This window comes from Cervus canadensis, chromosome 29, assembly GCF_019320065.1.
Source record: "Cervus canadensis isolate Bull #8, Minnesota chromosome 29, ASM1932006v1, whole genome shotgun sequence".
In the NCBI taxonomy this organism is placed as follows: Eukaryota; Metazoa; Chordata; class Mammalia; order Artiodactyla; family Cervidae; genus Cervus; species Cervus canadensis.
The window spans coordinates 33,021,519-33,044,000 of NC_057414.1; the positions used below are offsets into that span (position 1 = coordinate 33,021,519).

Consider the following 22,482-nt stretch of genomic DNA (forward strand, 5'->3'; position numbering starts at 1 on the left):
TCATCCACAAATACTCCTGTCTTCTAAGAATGCATAAACCTCTCTTGGCAAATGTCACATTTCACTTGAAAATATGTGTTTTTTCCAAATAGCTTTTGATATTGCTTATAACATAATTCCACAGCAATAAGAGAATAGACGCTGTATGATTTCAGTACTTTTAGACCGTAAAATTTTTGCACCCTGTTCTATATCCCTGGATATGTTCCAGTGTCTCCAGTGTTTATAGTCTATGGGAACTTGAATAGAATTTGTTTCTTGCTGTTGTGTGAAAATTTGTATAAATCTTAGTTATGTCAAATTGGTTCATAGTACTTTTCAGATCTGCTCTGTCATTCTATTAATACTTTTCTGTCTATTCATTCTACTATTATTTGAGAGATTGATATTGAAACTTCAACTAAAAATCTTAATTTATCTACTTAAAAAATAATTGTAATATATAGCTGAATTATATGTAACTTTGTTCTATATTCTCCAAATCTCCTGTAAATATGTTATCATACTTCCAGAATTCAAATAATAAAAAAGAGAGAAAAAGAATACACAAACCTAATGATGCAAACAGGACTGAAGAATATAGCCCCAGGCTGGAGATTATGAGACTTCATGTGACAAAAAGACCCATGAAAATCAAAAGTGGGAGAGAGGGATTTTATTAAAATTACAATCGATATATTGCCTTAAAATTTGCCCCAAGGAAATCTCACAGTGAGAAAGTTAATGTTCAGTTCGACGTGTCTGATGACAGTGGAGAGAGAGAAGGAATAGGGCTGGGAGGGAGACCAGCAGAACCCTGGAGGTGCTAAGAGCCTCAGCAACTGCAGGGCAGCGGGAAACAGAGGTGGCGATGGATCTGGAGAGTGACTGTCACAGCATGACCAGGAAAAGGAGGCCGATGGGACAGGGGATGAGGAGAGAGGTGGGTATGTATACAGACTCAAGTTTCCGGCTTAGACAATTGGGTGAATAAATAACAAATGGGGCTAATAAATAACAAAATGCAAGCTGGATTTTGCACTTTCTATTGTACTGAGAACTTGCTACAGCTTATCTCATTAATTCTCACGACAGCCCTATGAAACAGGTTCCTTAATTATCTTCACTTTACCGAAGAATAAACGGAGGCCTGGAGCGTTCACATAAAATATGCCCAAAGTCACCCAATTAAGACGTTGCTGAGATAGTGGAATTTGAAAAGGCATGCCTTTTCCTGACCTGTTATACCACACACAGTAGGACATCAGATGGACAAGCAGATGTGCAGAGAGGGGCACGGCTGGGGTGAGGGTGGGCTGATTCTGCAGAGGGATCACCGAGGTACCAAGCAGATATCAACCATCACCAGCAGACACAGCCCATGGAGTTTTCTCCAGAGAAGAGCGATTCTCCATCGCTGAGCCTGTGTTGGGCTGGCTCCTCGCCTCTGAAAATGCATTTGGGTGAATTCAGTCATGAGGTTCAGCCAGCCTGCTGCCTGCCTGCTGGTGAATTTCATCAAAGAAGCGTGGCAGCCTACATTCAGAGCCAATTCTGTTATGATTGCTTCTACTAAATCAGGAAGAAAATGGAAAAGATTGACATACGCAGACACAAGCCTGAGCAGAAGTCTGGAGAGGTGATGATCGGTGCCCCAGCCATGACCTTTATTTTCCATTAATGGACCTGGGTGAGTGTCAGTTGTGTCTGAAGCTGCATAAAATGCACTGAAATAAGAGGGATAAGCAGGAACCACTAAGAGCCCTTTTAGAGGAATTTGGAGTTGATTAGATAACATCATATACAAGGAAATGCTCTGATCTCAGACACAAATGGAAAATTGGCATCAAAACCAAGCATTGACCTGCCCAACCAGACGAGTTATTTTGAGCAACATGAAAATGGGAGCTGATCTACATACCTTTGATCTAAAGAAACCAGATAAGTATAAAGTCGAGAAAGACCCACATGCTTATGATTTTCTTTGGAGTTCTCTAAATAGAGCAAAATTAGGGTCAAGAAATTGGACATGAAGGTACAAAAAGAATACATGGCGGGGGGGCAGTTAAGGTTGTGGACCCTGAAAGATTTTTAGAACCAACAGTCAGGTCTCCCATTAAACTATGACTATTTTTCTGGCCTGAGAAACTATAAGGGAAAACAACTCTACATTCTGAATCTCTAAGGTTATTTCACTGGTTTTAATAAAAGCGGTCTAGCAATCTGATGTCAGAAGCACTGGGTAATAATACCCTAAGGAGAATTATTATCTTTTTTTTTATAACAAAACCTGATGAAATCTTACTGACTGTATTCTGGAACTGGAATCTTCTTGGGGACTGTTCTATTTTGGAGAGAAGCCACTGACCTCAGATATTTCACTGATCCTAACAGAATTCCTTAAAATTTGATTTTTGCTTTTCAGGAGGTACCCTAGATCCATACCTGGCTATCGACGATCATTTATCTTCTTCCCTTTCTCCCATTTAACTCTCCCACTACGTATGAATGTTTCCCAAGGCTCAGGGATTCCTTGCTCTTCTCCTCCTAGAATTCATATCTCTGCACAACTTCAGTAACCACCGTGTGATGATTATCACAAAACCCAAAGTCCAGTCTCATCCACTCACACGCACGCCCACTTTATAAGACATATGTTACCCCCTGGGCATATTCAGATCTATCATTCCCATCTCAAATGTATCATGTTAATAACAAATGTGCTGAAAAAATGCAAATAGCCAATAAGCACATGAAAAGATGCCTCAAGTCATTAGCCATCAGGGAAATAGAAATCCAAACCATGGTTATCACTCCACAGCATCTGGGATGGCTGTAATCAAGACAGGTTCTGACAAGTGCTGGTGAGGATGAGAACTTGGAGTCTTCATCCTTGGCTGGAGGGAAGGTAAAATGGTGAGACCACGTTGGAAAACAATTTGGTAGTTCTCCTAAGTGTTAAACACAGAATCACCATTTGACCCAGCAATTCCAATCCTGGGTATATACTCAAGAGAAATGGTAAAGTGCATGCTTAGTCACTCAGTCATGTCCAACTCTTTGTGACCCTATGGACTGTAGCCTGCCAGGCTCCTCTGTCCACAGGATTCTCCAGGCAAGAATCTGGAGTGGGTTGTCATGCCCTCCTCCTGGGGATCTTCTCTACCCAGGGATCAAACCTATGTTTCCTGCATTGGCAGGTGGATTCTTTACCCACTGAGCCACCAGGGAAGCCTGAAATGATAATACTTGTCCACAAAAAAACTTGTATTTGAATGTTCATAGCTGCATTACTTTTATTTATTTGCAATGAGCACCAAAAATATTAAATCTATCCTAAATCTGAAAATACTGAGAAAGCGTCTGGGCAGATCAGGGCGTAATCTACAGAAAAGAGATTTTTAAGTTGATATGATTCAAAGGAGGAGGTACTCTTTAAAATGACAGGTGTGATTTAAAAGAGGAGATAACACTTTAAAGGGTTAGGAGAGATTTAAAGGGGACTTGCAAAACACAAAGCCTCTAAGGGAGAAAAAAAGGTCAAAAAGAAAGGTAGAAATGCTCTTGGCAATAGAATTGTGTAAAGGAAGAGAAAAATAAGAAGGCAAATTTAGGGTGCTCTAAGGTAAAATGTTAGTCACTCAGTCCTATCTGACTCTTGCAACCTCATGAACTGTAGCCTGCCAGGCTCCTCTGTCCATGGAATTCTCCAGGCAAGAATATTGGAGAGGGTTGCCATTCCCTTCTCCAGGGGATCTTCCTAACCCAAGGATGAAACCTGGGTCTCCCGATAGTAGGCAGATTCTTTACCGTCTGAGACACCAGGGAAGCTATAGGGTAAAAGAAAACCATAAAACTGGAAAACTCAGAATCCTTCCCCTACAACCAAACAAAAAACAAGCAAACAAACCCCTGGATTGTGCTATAATGACTGTAGATAAGAGGTTTTTAAGGATGATGCTCTGGTGTGAATAAGAATTCTCTGGTTAACCCTAGATTACAAATGTTTTCTCCCATGTTTACTTTTAAAAGTTCCATAATTGTATACTTTGAGATTTCTGATGCATTTTGAGTTCATTTTTTGTTTAAGGTATAGGCTTTAGGTTGAGGCTTAGTTACTGTGTTTTTTTTTATAGCAGCATTATTAATGATAACCAAAGAGGGAAAATATTACAATTTTCTATTGATTAATTAATGGATAAATAAAAGGTGATATATTCAGACAACTGAATATTATTCAGACATGAGAGAGAAGGAAGTTCTGATCCACGCTACAACATGGATCAGTCTTGGAAACATTAGGCTAAATGAGAGAAGTCACACCAAAAGCCACATATAGAATAGTCCCAGGTAGTTAAATGTTCAGAATAAACAAATCCAAGAGAAATAAGGGGCTTCTTAGGTGGCGCTAGTGGTAAAGAATCCACCTGTCAATGCAGGAGACCCAGGAGACTTGGGTTTGATCCCTGGGTTGGGATGATCTCCTGGAGAAGGGAATGGCTACCCACTCCAATATTCTTGCCTGGAGAATTCCATGAACAGAGGAGCCTGGCTGGCTATAGTGCATGGGTTGCAAAGAGTTGTACACAACTGAATGACTGAGCGCACACAGAGAAATAAAGTAGCAGTCCCTGAGTGCCAGGGACTGGGAGGACGGGGAGGGTGAGTGATGGCTAATAGATACAGGTTTTCTTTTGGGAGTGATTAAAACAGGTTCTGGAGACAGTGGCTATGATTGCACAATTTCATGAATATACTAAAACCCACTGAATTGTATACTTTAAAAGGGTATATTTTAGAAAGATAAATATCGTATTTTAACGTATATGGAATCTAGAAAATTGGTACTGAAGAAGTTATTTACAGGGCAGCATTGGAGAAACAGACATACAGAATAGACTTATGGACATGGGGAGAGGGGAGGAGAGGGTGAGATGAATGGAAAGAGTAACATGGAAACTTACATTACCATATCTACCAAATAGATAGACAATGGGAATTTGCTGTATGTCTCAGGAAGCTCAAGCAGGGGCTCCTCAATCTAGAGGACTCAGTACCAATCTAGGCATGGGGCGGGAGATGGGAAGGAGGCTCAAAAGCGAGGGGATATATGTATACCTATGGATGGTTCATGTTGAAGTTTGACAGAAAACAACAAAATTCTGGAAAGCAATTATCCTTCAATAAAAAATAAATTTAAAAAAGGGTGCAATTTATTCTAAGCTCTAGGTTCATCCACCTCATTAGAACTGAGTCAAAGAGAAAGACAAATTTCGTATATTAGCACATATATGTGGAATCTGGAAAGATGGTGTGAATGGAGACGCAGACAAAGAGAACCAACTTGCAGACACAGCGAGGGGAGGAGAGACTGGGACGAATTGAGAGAGTTGCATTGAAACATACATTACCACAGGTAACTAGATAGCTAGTTGGGGTTTGCTATATGATGCAGGGAGCTCAAACCTGGTGCTCTATAACAACCTAGGGGTGTGGGATGGGGTGGGAGGGAGGATGAGGAGGGAGGGAACATATGTATACCTATGGCTGATTCATGTTGATGTGTGGCAGAAACCAACGCAATGTTGTAAAACAAATATCCTCCTATTAAAAGGAACTATATAAAAAAATAAAATAAAAGGGTAAAGTTTATAGAATGTGAATAACAATGTCAATTTTTGTAAATGAACTTGTTTTCATAAATATCCCATTGGGATATTGGGATGTTGTCTAAATCTCCCATCTTCTTGGGTGACAGGGTGTCCCCTCAAGCACCCAAGTGCCTGCATTGACCCCAGCAGTATTTACCAAGTGTTCATCCTATGTCGTCGCTCTAACGCTAACACGTACTGACCACTCAGCTCATCCCAGGTGCTTTACATGGATTAACACATTTAATCTTCACCATGACCCCGTCAAGCAGATAAAAAAACTCAGGGCGGTGAGGTCATGTATATATGCATACATATTTGCTGCTGTTGTTTAATTGCCAAGTTGTGTCTGACTCTTTGCGACCCCATGGACTATAGCCATACTGGGCTTCTCTGTCCATGGGATTTCCCAGGCAAGGATACTGGAAAATGGGTTGCCATTTCCTTTCCAGGGGATCTTCCCAACCCAGGGATCAAACCCACATCTCCTGCATTGCATGCAGATACTTTACCACTGAGCCACCCGGGAAGCCCCATATGCATACATACACACAGTGGAATATTACTCAGCCATAAGAAAGAATGAAATATTGCCATTTGCAGCAGCATTCATGGAGAATATCATATTAAGTGAAGTAAGTCAGAGAAAGATAAATATTATATACCAGTTATATGTGGGATCTAGAAAATAATACAAATAAATCTATATGCAAAGAAAACAAATATATGGTTACCAAAGAGGAAAGGAGGGGGAAGGATAAATTAGGAATATGGAATTAACACATATAGACGAGTGTACATAAAATAGATAAATTACTGTATAACACAACAGGCAATATTCAGCGTTTTGTAATAGCCTATAATGGAATATATATATAATATAAATAAACTATAAAATATTTATTAAAAATATATATATATATATAAAAGTGAATCAGCCTGCTATATACCTGAAACTAAAAAATACTAAAAAATCAACTAAACTTCAATTTATTTATTTATTTTTTTACAATATGTATAATTATATAATTTATTAAAATTAACACAATTCATGTACAAAATATTAACATGGGAGTCACTAAGTTTGTTAAGCACTTCAACTACTGAAATGTTAAAACACAATAAAAACTATATTAACCAACTTCTCCATCAAGGGGTATAACCTAGCTCACTAGTTCAGGCTGAACATTAACTCTCCAAAGTACTTCTTCAGGCATGCAAAAAACAGGGCTAACAGGTTTAATCTGTTCTTCTCCCAAAAGTGACAATCCAGCAATTCCAAACAGAGTATGAAAAGGATCTACCATATCTCCTGGCCTATCTGCGAATCCTCCTGTTTCTTCATCTTGACATGCTAGGATGAAACTGTGGAGTTTTTCTCTATCAATCCAATGAAGCCTTCCAATTATCTTTAGGGAAGCCAACACCCACCATGAATAGCATACATCTGGTAACTGCCCGGCATGGGATTCAGAACCTGGTCTGCAAACAAATCCACCATCAAAGTTCATACATGATAAAACAAATTCAACTGCCTTTTCCACATTAATAGCATCCAACTTCCCCAATAGTGCCAAAGTTGCCACCGCACAAAAAGAGAATCTTGTATCAATTTCTCCCTATTATATAAAGGTAGATTTTCACATCCCATGAAGCAGCTGGTCTCTCCGGCCTGCACTGTATTCAGCCCTTATCTTTTAGACTTGCCCTCTCTGTTCCAGTACTCCTGTATGCTGCTATAACTAGCACAGTGCATGCTGGAACTTCCAGCAGACCATTAATTCCAGTTAGACCAGCTGCTTAGTGGGACCCCAAATATCTCCAGCAAAAGAACCATCTTCTTTCTGTAGACTCTGAACATATTCCACAACTTTATTTATGTCAATAACATTAATACTATCATAGAGAGTAAGTATCTGAACAGCACTAAGAATATACAAAAGATGAGGATCATGTCCAATACTAGTACTTATTCCACCACACTCATGTTGACAAGACTTAATAAACATCAGAATTTCTTCTCTATTCATGCGATGTAGTTGTCCCATGAGATCCATTACGGTCAAACCCCAATAGATGCCACTCATTCTCAAATATTCAGACATGCAATATTCGTAGTCATCTTTCTTTGAGCCATAGGATGCAATATAATCTGCATGCTTCTCCAGTAACAGGGTGTCAGGTGCATCTGACTTAATGATAACATCCTTCTGCGGTGTACCCATGACTGAGAGCGAAAAGAGCTAAACTTCAATTTAAAGAAAAGGTACGGTCTCAGAGTTCCACATAAATAATCCCATCCCACATTTTATAAACTGCTCTCCATCTTTTAGCAGAAAATAAAATGGAAAAGGAAAAACACACTGCTCTGAGTTCGCTCACGTAATTCCTCTTTTCTTGACTGATTCTGCCTTCCACTGTCCACATCCTACCTATTCTTCAGGACCTAAGCTCAGTCCACCTCTTCCCGATGCTTCGTTTGTTCCAGCTATTTCTCCCAGAGGCCTTGACCTATGCCCCTGGAGGTCAGAGGCGGCAGCGCCGCTTCAGAGCTTGGTCGTGACGCAAGGTCTCAGTTCCCACCCCAGACCCTCTGCATCTGGGGCTGGGCTCAGCAACACGCATCTTCACTGGCCCCCGCATGTGGCCCTGATTGCTAAAATTGAGAACCAACCCTGGGGGCCAGAGTCACCTCCTGAGAGTGGCAGTCCCATCCTCTCTCTCTTGAGATCAAGACCATCCAGCGGGTTCTCACCTCACTGTTAGCAAAACCCAGTCTCCGCAACAGCATCCAAGGTCCTACATGCACACTGCTTCCCCTTTACCTGCCTGACCCCATGTGCTCAACGCCCACTGTCCCTGTCACCCTCTGCACTCTAGTCACCGCATCCAGTGACTGGAGAACGTGCCAGCCTTGCTCCTGCCTCAACACCTGCATTGGGATGGCTTTCTGAGCCTGTCACATGCTCCCTCGAGGTCTGCGTGGCTCGGTCCCTCCCCTCCTGCAGATCCTTTCTTTTATGACATCTACCCTGGTCACACTACTTACAGTTAGGCTTGCCCCCACCAAGACGACTCATTTCTGTTTTCTGATTTTTTTTCCATTGGCTATATCTGCATGTAACATGGTATACATTTCACTTCCTCAAATTTTTCATTGGTCATCTCACCCTGCGAGGATGTTAGCTAAGAGACCAGAGATCTTGCTTCATATTTTCCTTTTGTTCATTGATACAGTATCTGACTCATGTGGTGATGAATATTGAATACCTGTTTGTCAAATGTGTGAATTTAGCACTTCTTTCCTCTCTGCCCTGTATACGAGCATTCATTCTTGTCTTTGTGGTCAACTAGGGTGTAAGCTTCACGAATGCCCCTCTTCACCACCATGTCCAGCACCAAGCTGAGAACTTAAAAAGCACGTGATGCTTCTTAATTATTGGTCTGACCACATTGTCCCCTGGACCGGGGATTCAAGACAGAAAGCCCATGTGATGCCCCTTATTTGTCCAGAGCTCCCTCCCCTCCACTCTCTCCAACTCACAGCTCAAAGCTCCCAGCCTGCTCCCTCTTCCCCTCCAGCCATGATTCCTGGTCCTCACCCCTGACATGTAAAGAGTCCACTCTCGCTGGCTGCTGTCCCCGCCCCCAGGCTCTGCCTGCTCAGGCAGCCTCCATCTGTCCCTCAGCTGAGTTCCAGCAACTCAGCATGACAGCCGAGATCCATAATTTATTAGTGCCCTTCTGCAGGGTCTTTTCTTTCATTCTCTCTCTCTCGGGCATCACTGGTACCCATGCCTTAGTCAACACCATCAAAGGGGCTGCAGGTGTTTGAAAGGTCCCCGAACGAAGGTAATTCGACTCAAGTAATGGGCTAAGATTAGCAATGAGAGATTCTGGAACATTCTGTGTAGGGAGAAAAACATCCGTATTCCTTTAAGTAGTGCCCTGGAATCTCACCACCACCCATCTTACACGCATTTGCCTAAATGTATAGGAAAATCACATTTTGCTCTTTGAAGAAACACGTGCAATGTTTGAGGTAAAGAATCCCTGAGAGGGGGCCAGTCAGCACGCATGAGTTGTCTTCTCAAACCTCGGTAGGCAATATGTGTTTTTAATAATCATTTGGTAATTAACAGCTGTGATTCAAAGCCTTTCATTTGGAAAAATAATAATAATTTTACTTCCTGGTGCCAAGAGCCAGATGGGCAGCTGAAGAGAGGAGCCTCCAGCTATGTATCAGACAAGTAGAGAAGGTGGGGTCCGTGAGTTCCCTGGTGACCTTGCAGCTGGCACAACATCTGGACGGGAGAACAAAGCCACGGCCTGGTACCTGCAACCTTCCCCCCCCACACACTGTTCCACTTGGCGCTAATCATAGTGCCAGCATACAATCCCAGCTCGAAAAGGTATAGCCCCTCCCTCTGCTGACTCGTTAGGAATGACCTCCTTTAAAAGATGCACAGCCAGATACATAATGTCAAACTGGGAAATCATTTTGAAATTTGCTTTAAAGCAATTGCATCGGCCCTTAGGCCTTCTTGCTGCTGGTCCCTGCCATCTCCCCTCTCCCCTGCCCCCTGCTGGTTTCTATCACCTCAGGGTCAGCAAGTAGCAAACCACCTTTGAAGCATCACCTGTCTGTTTCAGATACAACTTCACACTTCTCTCTCTCTCCCCCTAACACACACACACACACACACACACCACACGAGTTGCATACACACACATCTTTTTGCTGAAGATAGCAGAAGTGGAAAAATAAGATAAAGAAGGAGACTAACAAGAAGAAAATGATCTGGATATATTTTTATTACATTTCTCATTACGTCCAGTGTCTGGTGTCTTAGAGGCTTGGAATATGATGGCTGGAGTTTATCTTCTTATCTGAAACCATGACTTGACATGGTTTAGAGGCTATGCTATCATTCTCATACAAAGAAAGAGAGGAAGAATGGAAGGAACAAAGAGAGGGAAGAAGGAGGGGAGGGAAAACAGAAGGATGAGTAGAAGTGGTCTTGGATAACCTACCATGATTATGCCTGTCTTTATTTGCTGTATGTTTAGCATGAACCTATCACAGGATACATTCCACACAGCAAAGACATCTTAGAGGAGACTGAATTCTGGTCCAGCGGCTGTGTGAGCTACATCACTTGAGTGGAAGAGGACCAGTGATAACTGATTCTTGGCTCTACCCCGTTCCATCCATCAGCAGGAACAATAGCAGGGCTGGAGTTGCCTTTCCAATTCTGCTTCGAGGGGCTTAGTATTTTGATGGTTGCCATGGCAAGGAGGCTTAAAACACTACTGGATGATATGAAAGGCAGAAGATAATGCTTCATGACTTTCAATAGCCAGACTCTGAAAAGAGGATTTGGGCATTTCTATTTTTCATAGTGGAAAGAATAGAAAACTGAGAATCAGAAGAATGGGCCATTTCAGATGGGCCATTAAATAATTATGTGACTTTAGATGGCTTGTCGCTTCACTTCTGGACAGAAAAGTTAGAAAATAGTAATGAGTTTAGTGAAATGTTGGGATTTTAAGAGCGTAATTATATAAAGTGTGTCAGAGACTTGGAATCTGGTCCCTCCTCTCCATTAACCAATGATGAGACTTAGCTTTATAGAACTATATTTTAAGCACATAGAGATATTGAAAAAAATTAAAATGAGAGGAATTGCAACTATATTTACATCTGTTATTATTTACTGGGCACTGACTGTATGCCAGACATTGCATCTGGTGCTTTACAAGCATTATTTGCTTGAATATTCATGTCAACTTTAAGACAGAGATAATGCAATCCTGCTATACAGATCAAGGGTCTAAGAGGAAGTCTAGGGAAGGTCATTATCTTCAAGCAGTCACATATCTATGGTGAGGGGAGGGGGACTCAGGTCCAGGCATATATGACACTAGACTCTGCTTTTAGCCATTGTTTTTGTTCAGTAACTCCATTGTGTCTGACTCTTGGCAATCCCATGGACTGTATTCCACCAGGCTCCTCTGTCCATGAGATTTTCCAGGCAAGAATACTGGAGTGGGTAGCCATTTCTTTCTCCAGGAGACCTCCTTGACCCAGAGATCAAACCCAGACCTCCTGCGTTGCAAATATTATCATAGTTTATGATCATGAAGACCTAAGGAGGGAAGCACTATTATCTCCATATTATCATAAATGAGAAAATCAAAGCTCAGACGGTTTAGGTAACTTGTCCAAGGTCATCCAGCCAGTAACCAGCGGCTCCAGGAATCTCTCCATTGTCCTTAGCCCCCAAAGTCACTGTGCGAAGATGAAATTTAACAAAGGCAGAAGGAGCATCATAGTTTAAAGAAAAGAGGAACTGTCATCTCCTGGGTTCCACTGGTAATTATACTGCTATTAGCTGGGTTATTCTAGTTCCTCGGGGTCACTTATCCTAATTGGGCTGGAGGGTTTTTGAAAGGGTAACATTATGTATTTTAAAAGTTATTTTCCATTTTTCTTCCTAGTTCTAAAATCATTAATTTAATGTGCATTAATTTTTTTCCCTAGGAAACAAAACAATTTTCATTAACTCTAAAATGAAAGTGTTCTATGTACAAGCCCTGCAGAAAAAAATGACAATAATTATCCTTTAAGTACTTGGAATGGACCAAACACTATATGCATGCTCTACTCATCTAATTCTCACAAAACCCTATAAAGCAGGGACTCATTATTAGTCCCATTTTATCAACAAGATGATTGAGGCAAAGAAAGTTTAAGTTATTTACACGCGCGCAATCTCAGAGAAAGTAAGTATCAGAGATGAGACCTAAATTTAGGCAGCCTGTTTCACAGTCCGCACTTTTAACTACCATAATATACTGCCTCCAAAGTCAAACGAGCTCTTTAGCCTAACAGGAGTCAACATAGTACTAAACTGCATTGGGAATGCAGGGGGAGGTGCAAAGAGTTCAAGCCTGGGTGACAGACAAATTTGGGTTTGACTCGCAACATTGCCACCATCAGTAGGCTGCCAAACTTATCAAACTAAGACTCTAACTAATCTCCCCCACCCCCTTCATTACTGACCCTATACATCTGTTGAATGGATGAATGATTTTGGGAGTGGGTGTGGAGCTCACCTTTTAAATTATACACGTCTGATTCCAAAGTCTAACAGCATTCCGTTTTCCAGGACTGCCTCACAGAATACATCAATACAGAACTGTACAAAGATAAGGGTTCTTTAGGCAGCATAAGCAAAGAGCTTGAGATCTGAGGAGAGACCCACTGCATTTAACAAGGCGTATGGCTTCCCTGAGAATCCACTTACTTTTTGTTCTTTAGTCGCTAAGTTATGTCTGACTCTTTGCCACCCCATGGATTGTAGACCACCAGGATCCTCTGTTCAAGTGATTTCCCGGGCAAGAATACTGAAGCAGGTTGCCATATCCTTCTCCAGGGGAACTTCCTGACCCAGGGATCAAACCCATGTCTCCTGCATGGGCAGGTGGATTCCTTACCACCGAACCACCAGGGAAGCCTGGAGTTGAGTCTCCACCTACTTCTCCATAAACTTGAGGTTATGATGTCACATGTGCTTGTTATGAGAACTAACTTACATCAAGCATGTAGCACTCTCCTGGCACAGTGCAGTCATACAATAATTGGTAACTTCTCAGTTGCCTTTCTAAAATGAACATCGATTGAAGCAGCAGGATCTGTAGCCTGAGTTGATCACGCCATTGTTGGAATCATGGTGCTTCTTTGCTCTAAGGAAGCTCCTTCTGAAATACCACGTTATGAGTTTCTATTTCCTCCCACCTAGGTTTTCAAGGATGCCAAATATACGAAAGTAGAGGATGGACATCAGTGTGAGAATGGCACCTTGTAAACGAAGGAAGTCCACCATGGGGGCACACTCAGAACAAAGGAATTTCCCATTATTTGCAACCTGCCTCCATATGAGTGTGTCCTAAAGTTGAAGCTGCTGGAACGTTTCCACTTAGATCTCAGAGAGAAAATTTCCCAGCGGATGTAACCTGCGGTGCTTCGGCTGCTCAGACCCCATTAGCATTGATGGAACACAACAGGATGTGGAAGATAAGCAGGGTCCTCCTGGCTTCCAGAAATACCTCCACACTTAGCAAGCCAGTAGCACGTTTAGTTTGGAGTCACAGGCATGGAACGGCTTGCTGTCAGGTTCCTATGGCACTCAGGAACCCATCATTTCTCTGACCTAGCCCTCCTGAGACACTGCCTCCTTCGCTATGGTAAGCTTCCAAAGCTGTAGGACCTCTTGCTTCTGTGATGCGTACCCCCCATGTGACCTTGGTCTACTTGATTGCAGCTTTTACTGCTATGGATTGTCCGGATCTCTGTTGTCACTCCTCTCCCTGAAAGGTTTCTCTGACATGATGGTTCTGGTGCAGCCAACAGCTGCCTCTCCAGGAGGACCATAATGTCCTCCAGGAGGACACTGCATGACTCCCTAGAATCAAAAGCGAATGCCGACTTCTGCCTCTGGCCAGGATGAGTGGCAGGCACCAGATTACCCATCCCCCTGAAACAACAACAGCAACGAGAGAGACAGAGTATATGAAACAGCGGTTTCCAAGACACTAGACAGCAGGCAGGGAAAGACAGTGAACTCCGAGTGATGGAAAACAGATGAGGTGCACCCTACCCTTGTCTCAGCTTGCTGCCTGGAGACAGCTCCCCAGTGTGCGCTGGGAGTGGGGACCAGGCAGACTCCAGTGGACTCAGAATTGAGCAACTGGGGAACCAGGGAGATGACGGCAGTCAGAGTTCTCAGGATGGAATATCAGGCAGGGGAGACCTGCGCAGAGAGAGGACTGCAGAAATCTGTTGGGGTCCCCTTGAGTAATCAGGAGGTAGTCAGTTTGTATGTGCAATGAAATTACCAAAATCTAGGGAAATAACCCTCCAGAGGGTTAGAGGGAACACTGCCCGGCCCATAGGCAGGGCCAGGAATACTGCCTGTTCCTACCAGTCAGACCGGAAAACCTGTGACTCGTGACTCAAGCAGTTCACTTCAGTAGCTGGTCTCAACACTAAGCATTGTGTTGATTTCACCTAACAAATCTCAAATGTAAGATTCCGAGGAAATGGAATTTGTAGATAAAAATCCTCCCACAAAGAAACAAGCAAGCCCAGATGAATTCATGATGAAACAATATCAATTATAAATAAACTAAGGAAGTTAAAGAGGAAGAAATCATTCACATTTTAAATTCTATGAGCTCACTATTACCCTGACACCAAAATTGTGAAGGGATGGTACAAAAAAATAAATAGATAAAACTATAGACCAACATCTTTCATGAACATATATGCAAAAATGCTAAGCAAAATTAAATTAAGCAAACTGAATCCAACAATATACTAAAAAAAAGATACAGCAGGACAATATATTTTTACTCTAGGAAACCAAGGTTGGTTTAATAGTAAGAAAATCAAAACAATGTAATTCACAATATTAACAAACTAAAGTTAGAAATATTCAAATCAAAGACATAAAAAGAGAAAATCTTAAAAGGAGCTAGGCTAGATGGGAAACAGATTACCTAGAGAGAAACAAGGAAAAAATTGCAATGAATTTCTCATTAACAATGAAAAGAAATGAGTTAAAAAGCCAGAAAAGACACAAAAGAATGGAAATGCGTATAACTAAGGATAGACTCCGGCAGTTGGTGATGGACAGGGAGGCCTGGCGTGCTGAGGTTCATGGGGTCGCAGAGAGTCGGACACGACTGGGCAACTGAACTGAACTGAACTGAACTGAAAGTTAGAAAAGCAGATGATTATCTCAAAAGGTAGAGGAAAAAAAAGCCTTTGACAAAGTCTAACATCATTCTTGATTGAGGAAAAACAAAAAACAACTCTCAGCAAATTAAGCTGAGGCATTTTTCAATCTGATAAAATGCATCTATGAAAAACCTATAGCTTTCAGTATATCTAAAATTAAAAGACTGGATGCTTCCCCCCAAAAAATAAGTAACAGGAAACGAAACTCTGTCTACATGATTTCTACTAAACATTGTACCAGAGGTTCTAGCCAATACACTAAGATAAGGGGAAACAAAAGCATCCAGGTTGGAAAGAAATAAGTAAAACTGTTATTTGCAGGTGACATGATTGCCATTATAGAATATCTGATGAAATATATAAAAAAGTTATAACTAATGAGTGCAGCAAAGTTGCCAGATAAAATATTCTATGCAAAATCAAAGAATAGTCTGAAATTTGAATTTTAAAAATTCCATTTACAATAGCATCGCAACTTCAAATACTTAGAGCTAAACCTATCAAAGAGTGTCTAAGACCTGTACAAAGACGGTCTAAGACTACAAAACATAGCTGAAGGAAATTAAAGAAGACCTAGATTAATAGAGATATATACTGTGCTAATCAGTCACAAGATTCATTGTTATTAAAATGACATTCCTCTCAAAATTAATCCACATATTTAGTACAATTTCAATCCAGATACTAGTAGTTTTTTTACTTTAAATTGACACTCTGATTTTAAAACAAATATGGAAATGCAAAACATACACAATAACCAAAACAATTTAGAAAAAAAAAAAGTGGAGGCTTCCACCTGACTTAAAGACTTGCTGTAAAACTACTATAAACAAAACAATGTATCATGAAGATAGAAAAATAAGTCACTGAAACAAAATAGAGTCCAAAAATTGACCCACAGTTGTAAGAACTAAGTTTTTTAAGGGTTAAGGCAATTCATGGTATTAAAATATAGAATTTTTTCTACAAATGATACAGGTACACTAGATATCAACCAATTTTTAAAAACTTTCAATTCATGCTCTGCATCATATACAAAAATTAACTCAAAATGGATCAAGGACCTAAATGTGAAACTATCTTGAAAAAAGCATAAGAGGAAACCTTTGTGACTTTTGGTTAGGCAATGATTTTTCAGATGGGACCCCAAGAACACAACCTATAAATTAAAATATAAAAATACACTGGACTTCAGCAAAATGTAAAAGTTCTTCCCTTTAATAGCACTGTTAGAAAACCAAAAAGATATGCTACAGATTGGGAAAAATATTTGAATTATATACCTGATAAAGAACTTATATTCAGAATATACAATAAACTTTCAAATTCAGTAAGAAATAAAACAATCCAACAAAAGATTTCAAAAGATTTGAATGGACACTTTGCTAACAAACACATACAATTAGCAAATAAGCACAGACTAAGATTCAAACATTATTAGTCATTAAGGAAATTCAAATTAAAACCATAATGAGATACCATTACACCCTTGTTAGAATGGCTATAATTAAAATTCCAAATGTTGGCAAGAATATGGAGGAATTAAAACTTCTCTTAAACTGCTGGTGGGAAGGTAAATTTATGCAATCACTTTGGAAAACTTTGGCAACCTCATAAAAAGCTAAAGATGCATTTAATGACATGAATCAGCAATTCCACTCCTACGTATTCACTCAAGAGAAATAAAACCATGTGACAATACAAAGGCATACGAAGGCTTGCTTATGAACGTTCCTAGCAGTTTTATTTCTAATACAGAAAAACTAGAAACAACCCAGATATTCATCAACCTATGAAGGGAAAAGGACGTTGTAGTTAATTTATACAATGAAATACCCTTCCATAGTTTAAAAGAACTAACTGTTAATAAATGCAACCATATGGGTAAACTTCAAAATAACTGTGCTGAGTAAAAGAAGTCAGACAAAAGTGAATACACAATGTGTGATTTCAAATACACAAATCTCTAGAAAATGCAAAGTAATTTATGGTGACAGAAGGAGATGAGAGGTTGCCTGGGTGGAGAGGGGATGGCAAGAGGGAAGGGTAACAGAATTCAACAAGGGGACTTCTGACATGATGGATCTGCTCACTACCTTGATTGTGATAACTGGACCTCAATGGGACGCCTGTGTGCAGACATATCAAAACTTACCATATTGCACATTGAAATATGCATTATTTATTGTGTATCAATTTTGTCTCATAAGGCTGTGGAATATATGCCAAAATAGCAAACGAAGATTGGTGAAGTCTTAAATGCTAAAATGAAACAAACAGACAAAAAAAAAACCTTTCCACCTATTTTATCATGCTTCTTCAGTCTCAACTTACTGCTGGGTTCACTGTACTGGGAACGTACGGTTTCTGTGGTTCAGTTTTGCTCTGCATACCAATAGGAATTCCATACTGGTCTCCATCTTTGCGGTGCTCCTTTCTCTGATGTCACCCTATTCTTTAAAAAGAATTGTCTTTACTACTGACATAATCTACAGGATACTTCTAAGAGGCTCCGAGGTGAGTTAAATTGGATTTACCCCCAAAAGATATTTTCAAATCCTAATCCCTGATAACTGTTTTTTTTTTTAATTTAAATGCATATATGTGAAATCTAGAAAAATGTTATTGATGATCCTCCGTGCAAAGTAGAAAGAGAGACACAGATGTAGAAAACAAATATATGGATACCAAGGGAGAAATGGGATGGGTGGGAAGAGCTAGAAGATTGGATTGGTACATATACACTATGCTATGGAAAAAGGTAACTTTGCTATAAACAGAGAGCTATACTATACTATAAAACTGTAACTAAACTACACTATAAAACAGGGAACATACTATATAGCACAGCGTACTCTGCTTAATGCGTTGTGGTAACCTGACTGGGAAGGAAGTCCAACACAGAGCGGGGGATATATGTGAGAATGGGCTCCCCAGGGGCCCAGTGGTAAAGAACCCACTCACCAGTGCAGGAGACGAGACAAGACTTCCATCCCTTGGTCGGGAAGATCCCCTCGAGGATGAAACGGCACCCTACTGCAGTATTCTTGCCTGGGAAGCCCCATGCCCATGGAGCCCAGCAGGCTATAGTTCATGGGGTCGCAAAGAATCGGACAGAACTTAGCAACTGAGCACATGTGTGAGAAATGGAATATTTCTTGCCATGTCAGTAAACAAACAATGTCATACTCACCATGGACTGCAGCCACCCCGGATGGTGAGCTGGTGAACCCCGAGGGAACTCGGGAAGGAAAGAATACCTGCCATCTAACAGCCACCAGACTGCAGCCACTCCCTACCCTGAACTCTGAGAAAACTCAGGATGCGAAAACACAGGATCCTGGCCCCAGATAGCACAGCAAAGGAATGATTTCAGTGAGCCCAGAATCTCACATCCTTCCATAAAAAGAAAAGTGCGAAAGTCCCTAACTTGAGATACCTAGTTTAATTAACAATCATCTTTTGATATTCAGACTACCTGCCCATAGTTGCAAAACTTTTGTATGACCTGGCTCCCCACCAGGCCTCCTCTGAACTGTTCTCTCAGTGTTACTTGAGATGCTACCTCCTGGGCTCAAAGTCCTAAAAATACCCAGAAAATGAAACATAACTCTCAACTTATACATTGTGACTATTTTTAAAGTCAACAGCTGGTCTCCTTTTAGAGGAAGGAGAAGGGGACCTGGATACTGAGACACAGGGAGAACATGGAGATGGAGGCGGATATAGGAGTCTGTGTCTACAAGACAAGGATCAGCAGGGATTGCTCCAGGAGGAAGGAGAGAGATAGGAGCAGAGTCCTTCTCACAGCCTCCAGAAGGAACCAAATCCGCGGGCACCTTGCTTTGGGCCCTGGCCCCCAGAGCTGTGGGAGAATACACTTCTGCTGCTTGAAGTGGCCCAGCTTGTGCTAATTTGTTATGGCAGCTCCAGAGCTAACACAGCCTCCAGGAAATTGTGTTTGCTTCCTTATTTCAGAAACAGGAGCTGCTTCTCCCCTTCTCGGGTTTCAGCCTTGCCCCTCAAGACCACAGTCCCCAGGCTTCCTGCAGGAGTCGTCATGTGATGGGTTTGAACCCCGGCATAGAAGCAATAAAGGTGTACATGGCTTGTCTTGCATTTTTCCTTCCTCTTTACTAACTGGGAACTGGGATGCCAGGACCCTTGTGCACCTTAGTTCTGACTGTCAAGTGAGAGGCAGTAGAATTCTATCTCTGTTAAGCTACAGCATTTGGGGGAGGGTGCTGCTCCCCACCTAATAACAATGTATCTAATAACCATCCCTTCCTCTGTCTTGCTTCATAAGCTTCTAGAAGCTAGTGTTTGTTGTGAATCTTCCTGAAGCGCCTGGCACAATTCCATGTATAAACAGCTCTTGCTTCTTTATATTATCATTTAAAAAGCATTTATTAAGCCAGTGTGGTTCTAAGACTGCTTCAGCTTGCAAAACTAAGGAGGCCGTTTCAATAAATGTCAATGAGCATAAATTTTGTGAAATAGTATTACTCAACCCACAATCCCTCATTTCTTGCCCTGGGAGAGAGCAGAGCCTGGGGAATTTGGCCATGTCTCTACAGAGGGCCATCTGCAAGTGATATCTAATATTTACAGACATCACAGAGCGATGGTGGACCAGAGTGGACTCGAGGAGGACAACTCTGCAAATAAGATGCATACCTTCCATATGCGCTGCTGCTAATGGCAGCCCCTGCTTCATCTATGACAGCACACTTAGATTAATTTGAAAATGAGTGACCTCTCTGCTATGCGCTCAGACACTCAGTCATGTTCGACTCTCTGCAACTCCATGGAATGTTAGCCAGCCAGGATCCTCTGTTCATGGAATTTCCCAGGCAATAATACTGGAGTGGGTTGCCATTTCTTCCTCTAAGGGATCTTCCTAACCCAGGGATCAAACCCATATCTCTTGCATCTTCTGCATTGGCAGGCATATTCTTTACCACAAGAATCACCTGGGAAGCCCAAAATGAGTGGAGTGGGTTTCTCTGGAAACACAAAGAGAAGTGTATTTGGTCGCCAACCTGAGTATAACACATACCTTCTTAAGGATTAAGAGAAAAGGAAAACATGCAGAAAAAAAAAAATCTTTTTAAAAAAAACCTTTAATGGATTTATTACAATGTTGCTCCTGTCTTTTTTTTTTTTTTTTTGGCTGCATAGCATGTGGGATCTTAGTTCCTCAACCAGGTATGGAATCTGCACCCCATGCATTGGAAGGCAAAATCCTTACCACTGGACCACCAAGGAAGTCTTTGAGAGGAAAGGCTTTCAGAGACTAGTTCTTTAAAAATAGAAAAGAATGAACTGGACTTCAGAAGGTGAGAAAAATCACTGGAGACAATTGCTCCTGGTGGCAAGAGGCGTTAATGAGGCGTTTAACATTTGGACTTGCTTAATCGGGGAGGCTATGCTGAGACAGACCAGGCTGAACCAGGAAGATAGGAGGAGGCAATACAGCCCATGGTTGGAGACAGAACTTTATCACAGTTAAGTGGCAACAATACCCTTTCATGCACAGCGGATTGCTATCTTCCCTCTCTCTCTTTTAGGTGCGTGTTTGGCATTGTGTAGTTTATATTTAGAACATGTTCTTGACTATTTTCTATTTTGTTGCACCCAAAATTTCCACTTGTTTATAATTACAAAGCCAGTGGGTAGCACGTCCTTGCTTTCCCACACAAAGGCAGGGTGTCTCCCTAGGCTCACGCGGCTCCAGAAAGGCACTGGACAACTGTAGAAGGCCTGAGATGGAGTGCTGGGGGCAGACAGGCCTCCACAAATGGCTTCAACCTCCACAAAGGTCCACCCTGAGCAGGCTTGCCTCCACCCTGCCCCGCCCTGCTCCTCCACGGTCTACCTCCTGCAGTCAGATTACCGCCCCCCCGCCGCCCCCCGCATCCCACAGAGGGGTCAGTGAGGCTCCTCCCTGGTCCTCCCTCCCTCCTCCTTTCCCTTCCTTCATTGAATCATTCATAATTATTTCTTTCTTCCTTTGTTTCTTTTCAAATTTCATCCATTTTTATCATGTAAGTGAAATATGTCCAATGCAGAAAACTTGGAAAAAGAATAAAGGAGAAGGAGAAAGAGAAGGGAGAAGGAAAAGAAGAAAGCCATCTACTACTTTATCAATTAAGGGTAATTATTTACCTTTGTGCTTTGACACACAGATATATGATATACGAATGATGGCCTCTATCTATTTACAATGTGTGTATATATACACATATATACATATATATATATATTTGGGGCTTCTCGAGTGACACCGGTGGTAAAGAACCCAGCTCCCAATGCAGGAGGCTTAAGAGACTCGGATTTGAGCTCCTTTGAGAACCACTGGCTTAGTAACTCAGGGAAAAGAGACCAAGCCCATGGTTGGGTGGCTGGTGGCCCCACACCGGTATTTTATTTTGTGCCATTTGTATCCTTCAACCTGGGATTCTGAGCGTTTTCTGATGCCATTAAGTAGTTTAAAAAAAGAAAAAAACAGACTGAGAAATTGTGGAACATGTGTATGTTGATGGGGATGATCCAGGAGAAGGCGTTGATGACTTGGTAGAGAGAGTGGAGGACTGGCTTTGAGTGCAAGGAGCCAGCATCCCCGGGCCAGTGGGTAGGTTAGTTCAGGCTTTCTGTCTCCAACTGCAGTTTCTCCACCTCTGCACTCGGCTCGTCAAGGTCACTAGTGGTCTCCACATGGCTGATCCATCATCCCATCCAGGGTTCATTCCTCATCACACTTGGATTTCAAGCTGCTTCCAGCACACCCTTTCCCCTCAGCCTTATGCGTTCCATGCTGTCCTGTGTGGGGCGTGCTGTTCTTCTTCTATCACAAGGACCGCTCCGTCTTAGCCTCTTTTGCTGGTTCCCCTGCTTCCCCTGTCCCCTTCCCCTTCCTGTGCAGTGCCCGGGGATCACACTTTGCACACCTTCTTTTTTGCATCTATACTCCCATGATCTCATCCAGGTTTATGACTTAGATGTTGTTACATGCTGATGACTCCCAAATGCATCAATCCCGCAAGA

At 41.6% G+C, this 22,482-nt stretch overlaps 2 protein-coding genes across 4 annotated transcripts in view; both read right to left on the minus strand.

The window, feature by feature from the left end:
* The window catches only part of NTM (neurotrimin), a 1,022,340-nt gene that overhangs the window by 679,837 nt on the left and 320,021 nt on the right, over positions 1 to 22,482 (minus strand). The gene's annotated exons all lie outside the window — the stretch shown is intronic.
* On the minus strand, positions 6,647 to 7,868 carry LOC122431137 (geranylgeranyl transferase type-2 subunit beta-like). Its single transcript, XM_043452252.1, has 2 exons — positions 7,441 to 7,868; positions 6,647 to 7,248 (listed from the first exon to the last, which is right to left on the minus strand). Exons 1-2 carry the CDS (start codon positions 7,853 to 7,855, stop codon positions 6,794 to 6,796), a joined length of 870 nt encoding a protein of 289 aa, XP_043308187.1. The 5' UTR covers positions 7,856 to 7,868; the 3' UTR covers positions 6,647 to 6,793.

Excerpts from the sequence above, each read along its gene's own strand:
- LOC122431137 (XM_043452252.1), bottom strand. The coding sequence starts at position 7,855 with ATGGGTACACCGCAGAAGGATGTTATCATTAAGTCAGATGCACCTGAC. Across the intron at positions 7,249-7,440 it reads TTTTGCTGGAGATATTTGGG|GAGAAATTGATACAAGATTC; the intron begins GTCCCACTAAGC and ends TTATATAATAGG.